Below are 21,856 nucleotides of genomic sequence, written 5' to 3' on the forward strand. Positions count from 1 at the left end.
GAAAAGAGTAGCAAAATCTAATGCAATTTCCTATCCATTTTGAGATTGTCTGTTTTGAAATTTGGGTTGGGAGGGTGGCCTAATTGTTAAGGTGTTTGCCTTGCAAACATAAGGTGCAGGGTTTGAGTCTCACAAGGGACAATTGGCTAGGCTTAAAATGGCTCGCAAGGGCAGTTAGCTTAGTACTAATCTATGAACCTATGAACCTATATGCTACCAGAAGCTGGTCAGTTTTTCTGTTGGTCTTAGTTCTGTCCAGATAGTAGCGTAATTGTCTGTGCACATCCAAGGTATGTAGTAGTCTTTCCCCCCTGTTCTGTGGGTTGGGGAAGAATGTAGGTAAATGAATCGCTTGGTTCAATGATACCCTGGAGACCACTTTTGGCATAAAAGTAGGATTAGTTCTTAGAGACACTCTATCCTGATGGAAGATAAGGAAAGGCTGTACTGCCATTAATGCCTGTAACTCAGATACCCTTCTTGCTGAAGTGATTGCTAGCAGGAAAGCAGTTTTCCAAGATAAGAACTGTAAGTCTGCTGTTGCTGCTGGTTCAAAAGGGGGAAGTATTAATTTTTCCAGCACAAAGTTGAGATCCCTTGTAGGTAAAGGTGGTTTCCTTGGAGGCTTTACATTTTTGATTCCTCTCAAGAACTGCCTGAGTAGAGGATGAGAGAAGACAGGAGGATCCATGTTGTACTCTGCTGAAATTGCTGATGCATGAATCTTAATGGAGGAGTAGGACAGGCCATTGTGGAACAGTTCTGCTAAGTATTCCAGGATGTGTGCTATGTTTGCCAATGAGACATTTTCTCCCTTTGCTGCACTTCAAATGAGGTATCTTTTCCATTTGGCTGAATAAGTTTTCCTTGTGGAGGGTCTGTGTGCCTCCAGGATAATGTCCTTAACCCTCTGTGATAAATCTGGTTTATTTTGTTTTATGCAATATTCCAAGCAGCTAGCTGCAGTGTTTTCAAGTTTGGATGCAGGGTCTTGTAGTTGTTCCAAGTTAGAAGTAAGGGACATAGAGGTAGAGGCCATGAGTGTGTCCCAGACATGCTTCTCAGTAGCGGGTACCAATGTTGCCTTGGCCAGTCTGGAGCTATCAGGATTACCTTTGGCTGTTCCTCTCTGATCTTCAGTAGGACTTTGTACATCAAAGGAAGAGGTGGAAATGCATATGCGGTCAGGTTTTTCCAGCTGAAGGAAAGGGAGTCCACCCTCCAGGCAAGTGGGTGGTATGCTCTTGAGCATAATTTCTTCAATTGGTGGTTGTGTGGGGAGGTGAACAGGTCTATCTCTAGCATTCCCCACTTCTTTGTTATGGTTTTGAAAATATCTGGATGCAGCATTCATTCATGAGCATCCGTGGTAGTTCTGCTTAAGGTGTCTGCTAGTGAATTTTCTTTTCCTGGTACAAATCTGGCCTGTAGTTGAATGTTGAGATTCAGGGCCAAATTCCACAGGTCCATTGCCATCTGGCATAGAGGATATGAGTGTGTACCTCCCTGTTTGTTGATGTACCACATGACTGTGGTATTGTCCGTCCTTATCAGCAGGTGACCTTGTTGGAGGAATGGTCTGAATGCCTGGATTGCATGTTTCACTGCCAGCATCTCCTTTAGATTTATGTGTAGATTCAGCTGGTCTTGGGTCCATAGGCCTTGTATACACTTGTCCTCCATGTGTGCCCCCCCAGCCTAGGTCTGAGGCGTCTGTGGTGATGGTCTGGCTTGGATGTGGTTTGTGGAAAGGCAATCCTCTGTTCATCTGACAGGCCTGAGCCCACCAGAGGAATTCTTTTTTCAGGCACGGAATTATTGGAATCTGGGCTTCTAGACTGTGCTTGTGTTGAGACCATACATTCCTTAGGTACCATTGCAACTTTCTCATATGCAGCCTGGCATGCGGGATCAATATTATGCAGGATGCCATGTAACCCAGGGCTTGCAGGACTTTCCTTGCAGTAAGCTGAGTTTGTGTTGTTAATGTCATGAAATAGACTGGTAGTTGCTTTTGTTTTTCTTCTGTGAGAAAAGCCATCTGAGTTGTTGTATCCAGTTCTGCACCCAAAAATGTTATCCTTTGGGATGGTACTAGCCTTGACTTTTGAATGTTGACTGTGTACCCCAAGGCTTGCAACAGTTGTATGAAATTTGCCAAATCTTTTGTTAATTTTGTCTTGTTGTCCGCTTGTATTAGGCAGTCGTCCAGGTATGGGAAAATTTGAATTCCCTGAAGCCTGCAATGAGCAATTACTGATGCTAGGCATTTCATGAATACTCTGGGCGCAGTAGATAAGCCAAAGGGCAATGCTGAGAATTGATAATGCTCTGATCCTGCAAGAAATCTGAGGTGTCTTCTGCAATCTGGTCGTATAGGGACGTGCAGGTATGCCTACTTGAGATCTAGAGTCACCAGCCAAGACTCCTTGCCCAGCATGGGAAGAAGTTGCTGGAGGGTCAGCATTTTGAATTTTGGAACAATGAGGTATGTGTTCTGTGCGGACAAGTCGAGAATAGGTCTCCATTGATTTTCTTTTCTTGGTACAAGGAATAGTCTGGAGTAAAATCCTTGGCCTTGTTCCATAGGTGGTACCTTTTCTATAGCTCTCATCCTTAGTAAGTTGTTGATTTGTTTTTGAGCCTCTGTCTTTTGGCTTGGTGGAAGGTTTGACATTCCTCTCTTTTTTGGTAGAGTGTGGAAGTGAAACCTGTAGCCCTTGTCTATTGTTTGTAAAGTCCATTTGTCTCCTGTAATGCAATGCCAGTTGTCGGAAAATAAGGCTAGCTTTCCGCCCAGGGGTGCTTCCAGTTGTTCCCTGGTAGGCGGAACCAAAGTCAAGTCATTGTGTCTGTCCTGTGGAAGTGGTTGTAGTTGCAGCTGTGGCAGCACTTCTCTGGTTGGCAGGTTGCCACTGACATCCCCTGTAGGCACCCCTAGATTGACCTCTGCCTCTTGGGCATCTATTTCTGCCTCTCTGTGCTCTGCAGGTGTCTGGAAAGGACCAATTCTTCGAAGGCCAATTTCTGCTAAACCTCGGAGGTTGGACCTGTAAGAAATCCTTGACTGTTTGGACAGATTTTGCTTTTTCTTCCACTTTCTTTAGAACCTCCTGTGCAGGGGAGCCAAACAAACTTTGTTTCTCCATAGGAGCATCTAGGAGTTTTGACTTAACATGGTCTGGTAAGGATTGCTCTTTTAACCAGGCATGCCTTCGAATCACTGCTCCAGTCATAGCTGATCTAAAGGAAGCCTCCAGTGCATCATAGCCACATTTTAAGAAATGATTACTGACCTGCTGAGAGTTATGTACCAAATCCTGAACGGACTTGAGGTCTATAGGTTCAGGAGAGGACAGTTTTTTATTTAGCTGGTCTAACAAAAATTCCTGGTACTGAATCATGTGAAATTGACAGTTTAAGGCCCTGGCCGAAAGAGTAGCAGATGTATAAACCTTTTTACCCCATCTCTCTAATGCTCTAGATTCCCTTTCAGAGGGAAGAGGGTTTTTGGCAGAGGCAGCTGCCACACCTTTAGGGCCCTGTGAAATGGTTTCTGGGTCTGCAACATGAGCCTTATACAAGTGGTAGTGTGTGTCCGGGAACCTGTAATGTCTGTCAGGCTTGGCAGGGGCCGGAGGAAGAGAATCAGGGGCAGTACTGGCATCATTATATGCATCATCCACAACTGATAGTACTGGAGGAATGGCTAAAGGCCTATGCTGTGGTAAGTGTAAAAAAGTCCTTAGCCTTTTCCTTGAATCTGAAAAATCCTGGCCCTGCCATTGGAAGTGTTCCCTCATAGAGTGTAGGGTTTCCCCAAAAGAAAATTCTTCAGGAGGAGTAGCAGAAGGAATGGAGTCGTCTGCATCAGAATCCTCATAAGGAGAATATGGGCCTTCCTGATGGTCTGAAATATCTGAGTCATCCGAGGAATAGTCTGTAGAGACAGGTTCAGGGGGGTCAGTCCTAGGCCTCTTATCTGGAGGAGGTTGAGAGGCCCTGTCTGGGTGAGGTTGGGATCCCCTGATCAAAGAAATAAGATCCTCAGCCAGGCTGAGTATCTGGGAACTAGAGGTAGGCCTGTGTGAGGGAGCTTTTGTAGGTAAGGCCTTAGAAGATTTAGCTGCTTTAGCCCTGGAAAAGGCCTTGATAGACATAGAAGCAGGGGGTCCAGCAGCCCCACGTGCAGGGGTAGAAATGTCTAAAGGAATAGTGTCTGAAAAATCCTGGGTGCCTGCTTCTGTAGCAGTAATTTCAGTAGCAGATTCAGCCATGCTTTGTGAGGCCTTGGTTATCGGAGGCATGCTTTCGGCCGAAGGAAGAACCGAGGACTCGGTTTCAGCCGAAACCGAGACACTCGCGGTTGGCCTAACCGTGGTTTCAGCCGAAACCGCGGACCGCGAGTGTCGGTCCTTTTCCTTGCGCTTTTTAGCTAATTGTGTAGTCGGAGTCTCCGACGGCATTTTATATGCAAAAACGGGACCAAAAAACTCCTCTGCAAACTCCGACCGACGTCTAAGCGTCCGTCGGTTGAAGGAAGCACAGGCTAGCTAAGCTGATACGTCGTGGTCTGGGCCTAAGCAAGGAAGGCAGTAAGAGTGGAAATCCTTATGAGGTATTTGTTTCCCACAAGTTAAACAATTATTTACTTTGTCTGACATTGGCTGAGGCAAGAAAGAGTCCCCAACGGGGTACTTAGCTTTTTTAGAAGTCTTCGGTAGTAGAAATCTCTGGATCTGACCGACCGGCACTTGCGAACAGCTTCTGCTTCGGGCACCGCGCAGCAAGAAAGACTGAGGAAAATGGCGTTGGCTGATGCCTTTATACCCCAGCAGCTATGACGTCGGGTGAAGTGCGACATCAGCCGAGGCCAGACTCAGACTTTGGAATCCGGCCGACCGAAAGGCTGCCTGAGGCAGGACAACCCATATGTTAGGACTGCAGATGCATCCTTGAAGGACATCCATGTCAAATGCTTTTGAAAGGTCAATGAATAGTGCAGAGGAAAGAGAGTTGTTATTACGATGTTTGTTTATAGAGTCAGAAAAGGATAGGATGGCAGTATTAGTGCTATATTGAGGCCTGAAACCATGCTGGCAGTTAGCAAGTAGATTATTTTGGAGGAGGTGGTGTAGTAATTGTCGGTGTATACATTTTTCCATTATTTTAGCTATTGGAGAGAGTAAGGCAATTGGTCGAAAGTTAGAGAGTTCAGTAGATGCACCGCCTTTACGTAGAGGAATGATATGGGAGACGTTCCATATGGATGGGATTGTGCTTTCTGTAACTGTCCTATTAATAAGGATGGAAATGGGATAGGCAATGGCTGTAGCAGCAATCTGCAGGTATTCTGCTGGAAGACAGTCAGCAGAAGGGGTGCCTGGTTTAAGTTTTTGTAGGAGGGTGCAAATGAGGGATGTAGGTACTGGTTGTAAATGGAAGGTAGGGACTGGGCTTTTTGTAGTATTAGATGGGCTAGTGCTAATAGGAGGTAATGGGTTAGCTAGAGTTTGAATGGCGTCAGTGAAGTAGTTGTTGATGGCATCAGCAACTTGTTTAGAGTTAGTATAGGGGATACCTGTTGGGGCAGGAGTTTTAGAGTGTCCTGGTTGAAGTAATTTGTTAATGCTTGACCAGAACTTTTAATGCCTTGTCTATTTCCTGTAAAAATGTCACTATTTAGTGAGAATTTTTTCATTATTTCAGGATAGGTTAATGGAAAAATGAAGGTTATGTACTTACCACAATGAAAGATCTGCTTTTGTAGTTTCTTTTTCTTCACCATTAAGACCAAGACTGGCAAGGCTTAGTAAGACCAGCCTGTAAAACTTTCCCAGGCTATTTCAGCCCCTCCTCTTTCCCATAATGCCATGCATTTCAAAGACCCTTCTCTAACTCTGTGGTAGCCTGTGTAAGGCAGAGGCACTAAATACAACACAACTTATACTTCTGGAACCTGTCACAACAAAGGCATCCACCAGGCCAGAGGTGAAGAAAGTGTAGAACTTCAACTTATGTATCAAAGTGTTTCTTCTTCTGAATGGATTAGATAAAATCCAATAGGAATCTAACATTTGCACTGTTTAGGAATGAAAATGCTCTCTTTTAAATGAAGACTTACTTCTGCATAGCTTGGGCAGGGCAGTTCTATAGGATGTGCAGTAACTTTGATTTGGCAGTGCCCAACTTCAACTTCATGTTCTTTCCTATCCAAGATATTTTGTGCAACTAGAAGAAAAGAAACACAAGCAACATGTCAACAACTAGTAAACCACCTAAATTCACACAATTCTCTTCAGCTGTTTGTACAAAGTACCTTATAACATTTTTAAAGAATTGCCCAGCAGAACAGGGGAAATGCCGCTTCTAGTTATTACATTCTTAAAAAGCTCTTCATAAGGCAGTACATGGAAATATATGCTGTTCAGAACACAAATAACACTCTGTTCTACCATTTTATAAGTGTGCATGTATGCATAAATGCATATATATGTGTCTAGGTCAAAAGATTGAAGAAAGATATTGTTGAAACCCATATGGTTGAGACCATATGATCGACAATTCAGTCTGCTGAAAAAAAATCAAACCCAAACAACAGCCAAATAGAACACAAACAATGTTTTTGCAGGGGGCAAGCACCCTTGCACTCACCACACCCCCTGCTAATTATATTATATACCAACTCCAAGATCGCACTAGAGTGGAGAAAAGGGCAAATCTCCTGATCCCTACTGTAGTGCAATCTCAGTCAGAAAGGTTCGACTGAGGGGGCATGGCCAAGATGTGCTCTAGATAACAGCAGTTTCCTTCAGCTCTGCCACTTCAATTTATTTATCACAGGATTTTTTATTAAAAAAAATCCTAACAAGATGTTTTTATATATCAATTTATATTACCTAGCATCTCTTAGGATTGTACGTAAAAGTTTCTCTGAATTTTGATTTTTTTTTCCTGTCAAAAGTCTCAGAATATTTCTCTCATTAGTGATTAGTAAGATGAATTTCTCCAAGGCTAACCATCAGGAAACTACCTTTAAATAAGAATTACAGTCCTGACAAATATCCAGGAGTTATCAATAAAAATAGATAAAATGGACTCAAAATTGGACAATTTTAAGGAGAAATGCTTTAAACAGATGGAGATTATCCAATAAGACCTTCAGCAACAGAAAGTACAAATAAATGGAATTGAACAAGCTCTAAATTATACAGATGGTAGATTACAGGAAGGAGAAAATAATACAGAATTCTTACTGAAGCAGAATAGTTTACTTCAATCAAAAATTGATGACTTGGAAAACAGGTCACATAGAAATAATATCAGAATTGTTGGTCTTCCAGACAACACTGAAGGTAACAACATGGTTAGCAACTTGGCTGCCTGAAGTATTTGATCTCCCTGAGGCTCTATCCTATGGCATTGAAAGAGCACATAGATCCTTAGTATCCTTTAAATCTAATATCATTTCAGCTAAATCTGTGAAGATTCCTTTCAACACATGCTAAAGAAATGGTCCTTAAAACAGTCTAGTCTAAGTATCAAAATAAATGACACCATTATTTGTTTTGACAATGACTACTCTCCGATGGTTATTGCTAAGAGGAAATATTTCTTGCCTTTGATTAAAGAACTTAAAAAACTCAAGTTAAAACTCATCTCTTATTCTGGCTAGACTGAAAATTTTCCTGCAAGATGGTCCTAAAATCTTTGAAGATTTGGATACAGCTGTGACATTCATAAGAACAAATAAATTACTTGACAAAATAGAAGAAATGGAACAGGCTAAAATCTTACTGAAAAGGATGGCAGATATCAATTCATGGAAAATATCAGACAAGAAGAAGAAATTAAAAAACAGTTTTCTCTTTAACAAAGCTTGTTTTAATCTTATCAGTATATAGAGAAAACTAAATAATTTCCTGTATTAATTGGATGCGCTACATTGTCCCTTGGATCTCATGCATAGAAAGACTTAAGAGGTTGATGATTTGTTATGCACAGTATGTATTATACTTAAAGGGAAAGGATAAAATGAAAGAAATATATTCAAAATGACTATCGGTTCATTTATTTGCTATTTTTGTTTGATTTGCAATGATTATTCTTGCTTTTTGTGGTACAGTTGACTATGTTGTGTTGAATAAGAACAAGGATCCGGTTGTTATTTCTAGTGTTAAATGACTGTTATGTTTCAAATACCTGAGAAAACTCTCGACATCTATCAAGCTGCCATTAATGGCTCGAGACTCGTATAGTGAATAATAATGAAAAAACACTCACTTTTCCTGCTGGAATCTTTTGGTTTGTTTTTCTCTGCATTTTAAGCTCAAGAGAGCTAGTTGCAAGCCATTTTGATACTTGACAGGTTTCCCAGGCCCTGGTATTATGCAGTCTTGAAAAGGATGAACTTTGAACTCTGACTACTTGTCTATGTGACAGGAAAGAATGTGGCACCGATAAACTTGTCAAAGAATGGATCAACAGTACAGAAGAAAACCTATTTGCCTGTATGTATAACCTCTTTCTATTGTAATTTAAAAAGAAAATATCTCTACGAAGCTTTTATTTAAATAAACTTGAAAAGCATGGCTGACTTTGATATGGTTATGTTTGACATATAATATTTCTAATAAAAGCATTACATTACAGAAACAAGTATTACAAAATTAATTGCTCAGTGACTTGTACGTTAGAACTGCAACCTGAAGTGAAATGTTTTTTAAGTAGATTTGTTGTTCTACATTTTAGTTTCTGATCCACTTAAATCAGAGCTACTGGCATTTTTTTGATAAGATACTTAACTACAACAGCTTTAAATTACATATGATTCTATTATCATAAATTCTAACATATGAATGCTTCCTAGACATGGAACATATTTTTTTATAACTAGTCATAGTGCATATTTAACTTTGATTTTACATATTTCTTGCTAGTATCTGGATATTTATATCTCTTTTAGTACTTCAAAGGTGTTCTTAAATTTCATTATATCAGATTTTTATACATTAGTGATGCTGCTTGCTGTTATTTTTTCCAGCGACATCTTGATTGTTTTAGACATGCTTCTTTTGTCTATAAATTAGAGAAAGGAATGAAGGGAAGGAAGAGAGAAAAAGGAAGAGGAAAGGGAAAAAAAAAGAAAAAGGGGGAATCTCTCAGACTGATACTTTGGGAAAGGTTAAAGATGACAAATAGGAAGAATATCTAGATTTGAAAAGTAAGATACAGAAAAGGTACATAACCTAACATCAACACCAAGACGCACTAGAAATTAGATGCTCTTTTTGCAAATACCGAGAGGTGTAAATTACAGTGCTCTATGTACCACAACACCTTCCCTTATTGAAATAGTTAACGCATGGTGTGTATGTATGTAGTCTGAGGAGAATATGTGTCTTGTTTCACACAATGGAGAGGATTCTGGACGAATGCAATGTCTGTATTCATTTTCACATTGTAGAAACATGTACAAATATGTGTACCTAGCAACATACTTACTTATTATTATTACCTACTTAACAATATACTGTAAATTGTGAATGACGTCAATGCATACTTGGCACTATATTCTGCTGTGAATATTATTTTTGAAACTTATTAATTGATTTTCAATAACCTGTTGGCTTGCCATTATGAAACATATATCCTGTGTACTGAAGATATCTTAGATTGTTTGGAATTCAGGAGTATATTGTAGCTAAACTTGAATTATAAAGGTAAACTCTCACTGTTTCCTTAATTTCTTAGAATTAAATGTTAGGTTTACTAGACAGACATTTATGGAGATGGTTACATCATCTCTTTGTATGTTAATATTATATTCTTTGTTGATTACACTCACTTTGCTCTATGGAATACATAGGATGACTTAATACTTGTGTTTTTTGTTGCAGCTCATCTCAATAACTTGTTTTGAGATATATTAGTTCTCATTTTATGACAACTGCAGTCTATGATTTAATAAGCTCTAATTTAACTCCCATTTAACAAATGATTATTTTAACATCAGAATTATATATTTTGCAATCTAAACCTTTATGATAGCTGATGTGATTTTTTTTTGAATTTCAATATGTTTATTTTAAGTTTCGGAGTTTTTTAAGAAATGTGATCAGATAGGTTAGATTATTTGCTGACCTTATATTTTTATGTGATGGAGGTCATGATTTGGTTGGTGATTTTATTGAGTTTTTACATACCAACAGATTTAATTTGAAATTTAGTGATTTAAATGTAGGTCAGACTGTAACATTTCTAGACATCTCATTAGAGGGTCCGAATGGAAAGACTATTCACACTAGAGTACATAGGAAATTTAGTGATGGTAATCAATATTTGAATTGGAGGAGTTGTCACCCATCTCATATTACAGCTGCATTGCCCTATGGTGAGTTTCTTAGGTTAAGGAGACTCTGTAATGATGAAAGGGAATTTTTTTTCATGAAGAAGAATTTAATAAGAGTATGTTTATTAACAGGGGGGGGGGGTACGATGTAAACAAATTAAATACCAATATTCAAGATATTATGGAGTTTAGCCATGATAGATGTTGTGTTTATGTACCTGACAGGTTCATAGGTGTGTACTAGGCTAATGGCCCTGGAGCCTTTACAAGCCTAATCTACAGTATTACCCTGGCATCGTGCCACCCGAACTTAGTTCTCAGTGCCTCTGTCGAGTAGAGCCACTGGAGTGATCCGCGGGGTGAAGTTTCAATTTCCCATCCACTCATCAAGATTTCTCTTGAAAAGGGCTAGTGAGGCGCTCCGCTTGACATGTATGGGAAGTCTATTCCATAGCATGGGCAGTCTCTGGGTTATGAACCTGTGATAGAGAACTTAAAATGTTGAAAATAGTGACAATAACAAAAATAAATTCTTTGTGACCACCTATAGTCCTTTTAGTTGTGAAGTTGTTAAGGTGTTGAAATATTACTGGGCTTTTTTGGTTAGACATAAAGACTTTTGTAATTTATTGGAAAATACCCCAGAGGTATTGCATTTAAAAGGGGAAGAAATATAGGTGATATGCTTATTCATGGGAGGTTTATTCCTCCAATGGTGACTGTTAATATTAATGTTAATTTTCCCTTTAAAGGTACTAGTCCATGTGGGAAATGTTGCAGTTGTATGGTATCTCATTTTGGGGATATTAATGGCAGGAAATATGAGGCTAAACATAGTTCTAGCTGTAATTTGGTTGGAATAATTTATGCCATTAAGTGTCCCTGTGGAAAATTTTACAATGGGGAGAGCAAAAGGGCCTATAAGACACGGCTACAGGAGCATCTTAGAGACATTAGAAAGGTTAGGATGGAAAGTCCAGTTGCTGATCATTTCTATGATTACCATCAAGGGGATGAAAGTGACCTTGTAGCCACAGTATTAGACCAAGTTTATTGTGGTCCATTTGATACTGAAAATATTAAAAAGAAGCTATTGTATAAGGAAACTGTCTTTATAGTGAAAAATGATACCCTGGTTCCCAGGGGTTTGAATTTAGAATGTAGATGGAAGGTTTTTATTTAATATGTTTTAATGTGATCATTTATTTAATAATTGATGTAATTAATTTAATTGATTATAGGTTCATAGGTTTATACTAGGCTATCTGCCCTAAGGCATTTATAAGCCTAGCCCAAATTTTTGTGGCTTACGCCACCCCTTATATGAAAAAAAATACTGTGCCCATTAGTTTGTTGTGCCTCTGTTCAGCAGTGACACAGAGATGATTCCCAGGGTAAACCTATGATCTCCCATCCACAGGTCAAAATTTCTCTTGAACAGAGCCAGCGAGGTGCTCTGCCTCACATGGACCGGGACTCTATTCCACAGCATAGGGAGTCGCTGAGTGATAAATCTATCCCTCCAGCACGTCCTATTTATATCCGTGCTAAGGTTTAAGTCGCTTGCTCTAGTGGTTTTGGTGGATTTGGATTTTTTGAGGTGGAGCATGTCCATTAATTCCGGGTTGGACATGGCCTTGTATGTCAGGCACATGTCACCTCTGAGCAGATGGTATGCGACTGAATAGAGCTGGAGTTTCTTCAATCTGGCAGCATACGACAGATTTTGGAGTCCCTTTATCCTTTTGGTGAGGAAATTTTGGGGTCTCTCCAATTGCTGCAGATGTCGGGTGAGATGCATCCCGAATGGGGCATTGTACTCGATCATTGGTCTGATAAGTGAAGAGTACAGGGGAACAATGACCTCACTAGATCTGGATGTGAATCCCTTCATGATCAGGTGGGCAATGTAGAAGGTCTTTCTAACCACTTTAGCAACGTGAGTGTCAAAAGAAAGGCCACTGTCAACCTGGGTCCCCAGGTCCCTGATAACCTCTTCTGCGCTTAGTGGATTGCCACCTATATGGTAGCTTGGGGTTACCTTGTTTTTCCCGAAGGGTATGACTATACATTTTTTGGCGTTTAACTTCAGGCCATGGCTCTGGCACCAGCTATACAAGGAGAAACTTTTTGTATGTTACTGTTTTACTCTGTAAAGGCTGTTACCCAAGGCACTAGGAACATTTTGTGGCTTAAAAAATAGCGTTGGGATTATTTGGCTGCTTTTTGTTGTTTTTCTGATTCTCAATAACTTGTTTTGAGATATATTACACTTTTTGTTCTCATTTTATGACAACTGTGGTGTATGATATAAGCTGTAATTTAACTCCCATTTAACAAATGATTATTTTAACATCAGAATTATATATTTTATAATCTAAACTTTTATGATAGTTGATGAGATTTTTTACCTTCATAAAAATATTGTTAAACAAATCATTTACAGTGCTAGTGGTTGAATAACTGTTATAGAATGGGTGGTTGATATGAGTGGTGAATGCTACTCAAATTGGGAGTTTGTAACTACAGGAAGGGTTTGAGTCAATTTAATATTATGAAGTCTTATTATATTTATTATACATATTTTTCTGATGTCCACCATGTTCAGGACTTTAAATGACATCAAAAATTGGATTACACTTAATTTACTGTCTTTTAATAGTTTTGTTACAGATAGAACACAGTTTAATCAATACAGATAAAAAATATTAATGGTCAATTTTAATTTAATCTTTATGCATAACCAATATGTTTCTTTTAAAATATATTTCCATTAATATTAATGGTCTAAACAACCCTTGTAAGAGGGGAAGTCTACATAAATATTTAAAACTATATAAATCTCATCTCATTTGTCTTTTTGCAAGAAATGCATCTCCTAAAAGAATGTATCCAAGTTAAATACTAAACTGTATACTGCATTATTAAGCTCAGATCACTCTAAAAAAAAAAAGAGTAGCAGCTATATTATGGAGCAACACATTACCTCTTCCCAGGATTACAATTACAGAAGTTTATAAAGATGATAAGGGAATGTTTTGCTCTGTCACAATTGAAATGAATAGAAAATTATTTATGCTTATAAACATATATTGGATTCCAGGAACTGGGGTTAATACAGTTAAACAGCACTAACGCTCCTGGTAAAAGGAGGATTTCATCTCCATCTAAACATCTGAATGATTTCATTGATTCATATCACCTCAAAAGATGTCAATATTCAAGCTGAATCAAACTCCCTTTTTTTTATATTTTACTCTCATAAACATGGTACTTATTCCAGAATAGATAGAGTTCTTACTTCTAATGAACTGATGAATAGCTTATCTAAAACTAACATAATTTCTTGCCCACTATCGGATCATAATTCCATAACTTTCGGAGTTAATAATTAAATCAACACTCAATGTTCAGATTAAAAGAATCCCTGCTTACATTACAAAACTAAAAGATTTTACAGAATTTCTTACTTCTGAAGTCCAAAATTTTATTATTTTTAACTACTACTGTAGACACTTCTGAAATGTATATATGGGATGCATTAAATGGAAAAGTTATTAATTTGTATAATAACAAAAAGAAACTTTGGGACAATGATTTGCAAGAGATACAATCTCTTCTTCTCTTTCAGCTGTCCCAGTCAGGGGTCGCCACAGCGGATCATCTGTTTCCATTTCTTCCTGTCCTCTGCATATTGCTCGGTCACACCAGCTACCTGCATGTCCTCTCTCACCATGTCCATAAACCTCATCTTAGGCCTTCCTCTCTTCCTCATATCTGGGCAGCTCCATCCTTAGCATCCTTTTCCCAATATACCCATCATCCCTTCTCAGCACATGTCCAAATCAATGCAATCTCGCCTCTCTGACTTTGTCTCCAAACCGTCCAACCTGAGCTGACTCTCTTAATATTTACTGAATCCTAATCCTGTCCATCCTTGTCACACCCAGTGCAAATCTTAATATCTTTAACTCTGCCACTTCCAGCTCTGACTTCTTCCTTTTTGTCAATGCCACTATCTCCAACCCATACACCATAGCTGGTCTCACTACTCTCTTGTAGACCTTCCCTTTCACTCTTACTGGTACCAGTCTGTCACAAATCACTCCTGACACTCTTCTCTACCCATTCCACCCTGCCTGCACTCTCTTCTTCACCTCTACTCTGAACTGTTGATCCCAAGTACTTAAACTCATCCACCTTTGCCAACTCTACTCCCTGCATCCTCATCATTCCTCTATCCTCCCTCTCATTCATGCACACATATTCTATCTTAGTCCTGCTGACCTTCATTCCTCTCCTCTCTAGAGCATATCTCCACCTCTCCAGGGTCTCCTCAACCTGGTCCCTACTCTCACTACAGATCACGTCCTCTGCAAACAGCATAGTCCATGGGGCCTTCTGTCTGATCTCGTCTGTCAACCTGTCCATCACCACTGCAAATAAGAAAGGGCTCAGAGCTGATCCTTGATGTAATCCCACCTCCACCTTAAACGGATCTGCCACTCCCACTGCAGACTTCACCCACTGTCACACTACCCTCGTACATATCCTGCACCACTCTTACATACTTCCCCACAACTCCTCTCTAGGCACCCTATCTTATGCTTTCTCCATATCCACAAAGACACAATGCAACTCCTTCTGACTGTCTCTAAATTTCTCCATTAACACTCTCAGAGCAAACATCGCATCTGTAGTGCTCTTTCCCAGCATGAAACCATACTGCTGATCACTAATCATCACCTCCCTTCTTAACCTCGCTTCCACTACTCTTTCCCATAACTTCAAGCTATGACTGATCAGTTTTATCCCTCTGTAGTTACTACAATTCTGCACATCATCCTTATTCTTAAAAATAGGTACCAAAACACTTTCTCCACTCTCAGGCATCCTCTGACTTTTCAAGATTTCATTAAACAACCTGGTTAAAAACTCCACTGCCATTTCTCCTAAGCACCTCCATGCTTCCACTGGTATGTCATCTGGACCAACAGGCTTTCCATTCTTCATCCTCTTCATAGCTGTCCATACTTCCTCTTTGCTAATCGGGTTCACTTCCTGATTCACTATCCCCACATCATCCAACCTTCTCTCTCTCTGATTCTCTTCGTTCATCAGCCCCTCAAAGTACTCTTTCCATCTGCTCAACACACTCTCCTCACTTGTGAGTACATTTCCCTCACTATCCTTTATCACATTTACCTGCTGCACATCTTTCCCAGCTTGGTCCTTTTCTCCCTCTTTAGTGTCCAGCTATTTATACACCTCTCTCTCTCTTTGCCATGCTCTTCATCTCCTTATACTCCTGTCTACTTTTTTCATCTCTCTGACAATCCAATTTCTTCTTTGCCAGCCTCTTCCTCTGTATACTCTCCTGTACTTCCTCATTCCACCACCAGGTCTCCTTGTCCTCCTTCCTCTGTCCAGATGTCACACCAAGCAACTTTCTAGCTGTCTCCCTTACCATCTCTACTGTAGTTACCCAGCTATTCTGTAACTCTTCACTGCCCCCCAGTGCCTGTTTTAACTCTTCCCTGAACTCCACCTCACAAGCACCCTTTTTCAACTTCCACCATTTGATCCTTGGCACTGCTCTCACACTTGTCCTCCTCTTCTTCATCACTAACATCATCCTACAGACCACCATTCTATGCTGCCTAACTACACTTTCCCCTGTCACCACTTTACAGTCTCCAATCTCCTTCAGACTGGCCCTCCTGCATAGGATATAATCCACCTGTGTGCATCTTCCTCCACTCTTGTACATCACCCTATGCTCCTCCCTCTTCTTAAAATACATATTCACCACAGTTATGTCCATCCTTTTCGCAAAATCCACTACCATCTGACCTTCTGCATTCCTCTCCTTAACATCATACCTGCCCATCACTTCCTCATCCCCTCTGTTCCCTTCACCAACATGCCCATTAAAATCCACTCCAATCACCAGTCTCTCACCCTTGGGTACACTCACCACCACTTCATCCAACTCACTTCACCATTTTTCTTTCTTATCCATCGCACACCCAACTTGTGGAGTGTATGCACTAACAACAATCATCATTACACCATCAATTTCCAGCTTCATAAACATCACTCTATCCGACACTCTTTTCACCTACAAAACACTCTTGGCATACTGTTCCTTCAGCATAACCCCTACCCCATTTCCCCTCCCATTCACACCATGATAGAACAATTTGAACCTGCCTCCTATACACCTGGCCTTACTCCCCTTCCATCTGGTCTCTTGTACACACACTATAGCAACCTTCCTTCTCTCCATCATATCAGCTAGCTCTCTCCCTATACCAGTCATACTGCCAACATTCAAAGTTCCTACCCTCACTACTACACTACTAAACTTCCTCCTCTCTTTCTGCTTTTGAGCATGCCTTCCCCCTCTTCTTCTCCTTTGGCCAACAGTAGCCCAATTTCTGCCAGCACCCTGTTGGCTAACAGTACTGGTGGCAGTCATTGTTAACCTGAGCCTCGACCGATCCGGTATGGAAATCTGTATTGTTATCCGCATATGTTATTTGGCAGAGGCTTTACACTGGATGCCCTTCCTAACGTAACCCTCCCCATTTATCTGGGCTTGGGACCAACACGAAGAAATGCACTGGCTTGTGCATCCCCAGTGGCTGGGTTGCAAGAGATACAATCTAAACTTGACAAACTAAAACTTAATAACAGGATGAATAAAGACAAAAAAGGGAAAAAAAGAAATTATTGCATTAAATAATAAATATTTAGAGATATTAAACCATAAAACTATGATTAGTCTTGAGAAGATTAAATTTATAAACTTTTCAACTAACCCTAAATCCCTAGATAAACTGGCTAATAAAATCAAAAGACTGAGTAAACCTAACTATATTAATGAGATTTTCTCTCCTAAAAAAAAGAGGATGATTTCTGACTTACAGGATATTTTAATAGAATTTAGAGAATGTTTTTCATAAAATTAACCAAAAATCAAATACTATAGATTCAAGAGAAAAGATAAAAGTCTTTATCAAATGATTCATGAAAAACTCTCAAAAAAAAAAACAAATTGAATTGTTAGATAAACATATGTCATTTACTGATCTTCAAAATCAAATCAGTAAACTAAAACTAAATAAAGCTCCTGATAATGAAGGAATCAACAGTGAAATTTATAATATAATGCCCAAAGTTGCACTAAATTTATTACACAAAGTTTTTTCAATCTCTCAAAGTGACATCATTAGCCCACCCTCTTGGAAATATACCTTCATATCTCCAATAGTAAAACCTAATAAGGATCCCACTAAATGTTCCTCATATGGACCAACTTCTCTATTAAACACTGATTACAAAATGTTTATATTCAGTTATGCAGATTGATTGAAGACATTTCTCCCATTCTTGGTAGATGAAGATCAGACAGGCTTTATTGTTAATAGAAATGCATAACATAACATAAAAAGAATTATAACACTGATTGACTCTGTTAAAAATGAAAAAAAATAACAATAAGTCTGGATATAAACTGCATAATTGATTCAGTTAATTTGGAATATTTATTCCTACAAATGGAAGAATTAAACTTCTCTAGTAACTTTATACACCTTATTTCACATATTTACAAAGCTTATATAAAAATAGGCACTAATAATCTCACAAAATATACAAATTTCTAAAGGGACCAAACAGGGCTTTCCTCTATCCTCTTTACTCTTCCTTTAATAATAGAACCATGGGGCTAACCTAATAAGTATGGAACAAGATACTGAGGGTTTTAACTTAAGTTCTAACATGACTTCTAAAATACAGTTATTCGCTGATGATATTCTTATTACCCTGAAGGGAAATAATATTTCGATTTCTGCTATTTTTAGAATTATGGAAAATTTTCATAGGAAATCAGGCTTGATTTTTAATAATGATAAAACAAACGTGCTCTCCATTTATCCTAATAATTATAAATTAGATAAGAAGTTTATCAAATATTTAGCACAATCAGAACAAATACCATATAATACATCTTAATTTTAATCAAAGTTTAGATACTATTAAAATCATACAAGTAAATGGAACAAAAGTACAGTTGTGTACACTTACCATAAATGTAGATGTTTGAGTGTATTCACTGTTGCAGTCATTACATATGGGTAATCCTGCTGGCAGGTTGCCCTCAGTCGGCCTGAATTCCAAAGTCTTGGGTCCTGCGTTGGTTGCTGTTGCCCCTTCCCTGATGTCAGGCCGTCAGGGGTATAAAAGATGCGGCCGACGCCATTTTCTTCAGTTTTTCTTGCTCCAAATGTCAGGTGCCCCCAAAAAGGTAGGCTAGATATATATATATATATATATATATATATATATATATATATATATATATATAAAACACATGCATGCACCAAAATAAACTTTACCTTCATCTACAAGCAAATACACCACATAGGTTGTATAGATCAGAGAAGTAAAGATAAGTTCCAGTAGAAATAAGGGGGATGGCGGGTGGGTAACCTGGAATGCAACAGTGAATACTCTTGAACATCTACATTTATGGTAAGTGTACACAACTGTACTATGTTCTTCGTGTTTCACTATTGCAGTCATTACATTTGGGTAGAGTCCCAAAGCTATGGTTGGGGGGATGGAGCTAAACAACATTAGGAGCGGCTATGAGGCCCTGCAGAACTGCAGTGGCAAAGCCTGCTCTGGATTTAGAGTAAAGTGGCAGATTGTAATGCTTTGTAAAGGTGTGCACTGAACTCCAAGTAGCAGCCTCTAAAATGTCTTTGGTTGGTACTCCCCAGAGAAAGACTGCAGAAGTGGCTGCAACTCTGGTTGAATGTGGCTTAATGCCCTTAGGCACTGGTTTGCCATGCTGAGAGTAGCAGAAATGAATACAGTAACCTATCCACTTTGAAATAGTCTGCTTGGAGATAGCCATTCCTTGTGATCTTGCAGCATATGCCACTAGTAAATGTTCTGTCTTTCTGAAAACTTTAGTTTTGTCCAAGTAGAATCTAAGTTGTCTGTGTACGTCCAAAGAATGCAGAATTTTCTCCTCCTTGTTCTGTGGATTTGGATAAAAAGTTGGAAAATGAATAGTTTGGTTAAGGGCTACACTGGACACCACCTTAGGCATGAATGTAGGGTATGTCCTCAGAGAGGCGCTGTCTGGATAAAAAAATGACAAAAGGTTCCACAGCCATGACAGCCTGTAGCTCTTACACTCAACTTGCAGAAGTTATTGCTAGGAGCAGAGCTGTTTTCCAGGATAAAAACTTTATATCCGTAGTAGCAGCTGGGTCAAAAGGAGGTAGGGTGAGTTTTTCCAAGACATAATTGAGGTCCCATGCAGGCATTGGCTTTCTCCTTGGAGGTCTTAAATTTTTGGCTCCTCTGAGGTACTGCCTTAATAAAGGATGAGAAAAGAGTGGTGGCTCTGTATTGTAATGAGCCAAAATGGCAGAGGCATGAATTTTAATTGATGAAAAAGATAGGCCTTTGTCCAGCATCTCAGTTAAGTATTGCAAAATCTGAGGAATATTTGATACAGCTGTGTCAGTTCCTTGAGCTTGGTTCCAAGCACAGAATCTTTTCCATTTTACAGCATAGGATTTTTTAGTACTAGGCTTTCTGGCTTCCAAAATGACATCCATCACAGCTTTACTGAGAGGTGTGCTTTGTATGCTGTCCCTTGTTTTGGTGACAAGCCTTTGCCCACCATCGGAACTCCTGTTGCAGGCAGGGAATGAGAGTAATCATTGTTTCCAGGCTGTGGCAATGTGTCCAGACACTTTTTAGGTACTATTGAAGTTTCCTCATATGCAGTCTCACATATGGAATCAGTAGGATGCAGGATTCCATGAAGCCCAAAGCCTGCAGAAGTTTTCTTGCAGATAACTGGGCCTTTGTTGCCATTTCCTTGACATAGGTAGTCAGTTGCCTTTGTTTGTCTGGCGTGAGATAAGCCATCTGAGCAGTTGTATTTAAGCTTGCACCCAGGAATATTATCTCGAGAGGGTACTAGTATTGATTTCTTTTCGTTGACTGTGTACCCTAGGCATGTTAAAAGTCTTTTCACAAATGCCAGATGCTGTAGTAGAATGTCCTTGTTCTCTGCTTGAATGAGGCAGTCGTCCAAGTAAGGATACATTTGTATTCCTCTTTGTCTGCAGAAAGCAATTACTGGTGCCAGGCACTTTGTGAAGACCCTGGGCGCAGTAGATAAGCCAAAGGGCAGTGCAGAGAATTGGTAATGCTTTGAACTAGCCTTGAATCGGAAGTATCTTCTGCATGATTGTCTGATTGGGACATGCAGGTATGCCTCTTTTAGGTCTAAAGTGACGAGCCAAGCCTTTCTGCCCAGCATGGGCAGAAGCTGCTGTAAGGTCAACATCTTGAATTCTGGTATATCCAGGAAAGTGTTTAGAATAGATAGGTCCAGTATTGGTCTCCATGCTTTGTCCTTTCTGGGTACCAAGAACAGTCTTGAGTAAAATCCTTGTCCCAGCTCTTGCTGTGGCACTTGTTGAAGAGCCCCCATGTCCATGAGGGATGAGACTTGTTTTTGAGACTCTGCCCATTGAGTTTTTGGCAGGTCTGGCCAACCGTTTGTCCTTGGCAGGGTGTGGAAGTGAAACTTGTAGCCTTGTGACACTACGTCTAGAACCCATTTGTCCTGGGTTATAATGTGCCAATTTTTAGAAAAAAGTGCTATTTTTCCCCCTAAGGATGCTGCCAGTAGATAAGTGCTTGGTGCAGGCAGGGGGAAGTCATTGGGACTGTTTCCTGTATGGTTGTGATTTGTCTTCTCCACTTTTGGAGGTTGAAGCACCCCATTGTTTAGACCTGTACGAACCTTGCGGCTGGGATTTGCCTCTAGGGCGTCTGGATCTGCCCCTATGAGGTCTGTCTGACACTGGAAAGTACCAATTCTTTGTATGCCAGTGTCTGCTAAACCTAGGTGGCTGTACTTGTAAAAAATCTTTGACCATTTGCATAGATTTAGCTTTGTCCTCCATTTTCTTTAACCCCTCTTCTGCCTTAACACCAAACAAGGTATCATGCTGTAATGGTGCATCTAATAATTTAGTTTTGACATGATCAGGCAGATTTTGTTCCTTTAACCAAGCATGCCTCCTAATTACAGAACCCGTAACAGCGGCCCTGCAGGAGGCCTCCAGAGAATCAAAACCACATTGCAAAGTATGCTTTCCAACTTGTTCAGCTGCATGCAATAAATCCTGCATTTCTTTGTTATCTGCACATTCAGAATTTACCAACATTTTCTGTTTAAGCAGTGTCATGACATATTGCTGATATTTGAGCATATGAAACTTGCAGTTTACGGCTCTTATAGCCAAGGTAGCAGATGTGTAAATCTTTTTTCCCCATCTATCCAGTGCCCTAGAATCTCTGTCAGAGGGGGTAGTGTTTTTTGCAGTGGAAGCCTTAACCCCTTTGGGACCCTGAGAAATAATTTCTGGGTCTGCAGCAGGGTTTTTGAAAATGAATTTATGA

The 21,856-nt window shown here is 39.7% G+C and overlaps 1 protein-coding gene across 1 annotated transcript in view; it reads right to left on the reverse strand.

Moving 5' to 3' along the window:
- IFI35 (interferon induced protein 35) overlaps positions 1 to 21,856 on the reverse strand; it is a 504,650-nt gene that overhangs the window by 157,052 nt on the left and 325,742 nt on the right. The window contains exon 6 of the mRNA XM_044054662.1: positions 6,125 to 6,231. Coding sequence (XP_043910597.1) covers positions 6,125 to 6,231 — 107 coding nt within the window. The remainder of the gene's footprint in view (positions 1 to 6,124; positions 6,232 to 21,856) is intronic.

The sequence above is a fragment of the Protopterus annectens genome, chromosome 13.part0 (assembly GCF_019279795.1).
Source record: "Protopterus annectens isolate FY-2018-M chromosome 13.part0, PAN1.0, whole genome shotgun sequence".
Lineage (NCBI taxonomy): Eukaryota > Metazoa > Chordata > Ceratodontiformes > Protopteridae > Protopterus > Protopterus annectens.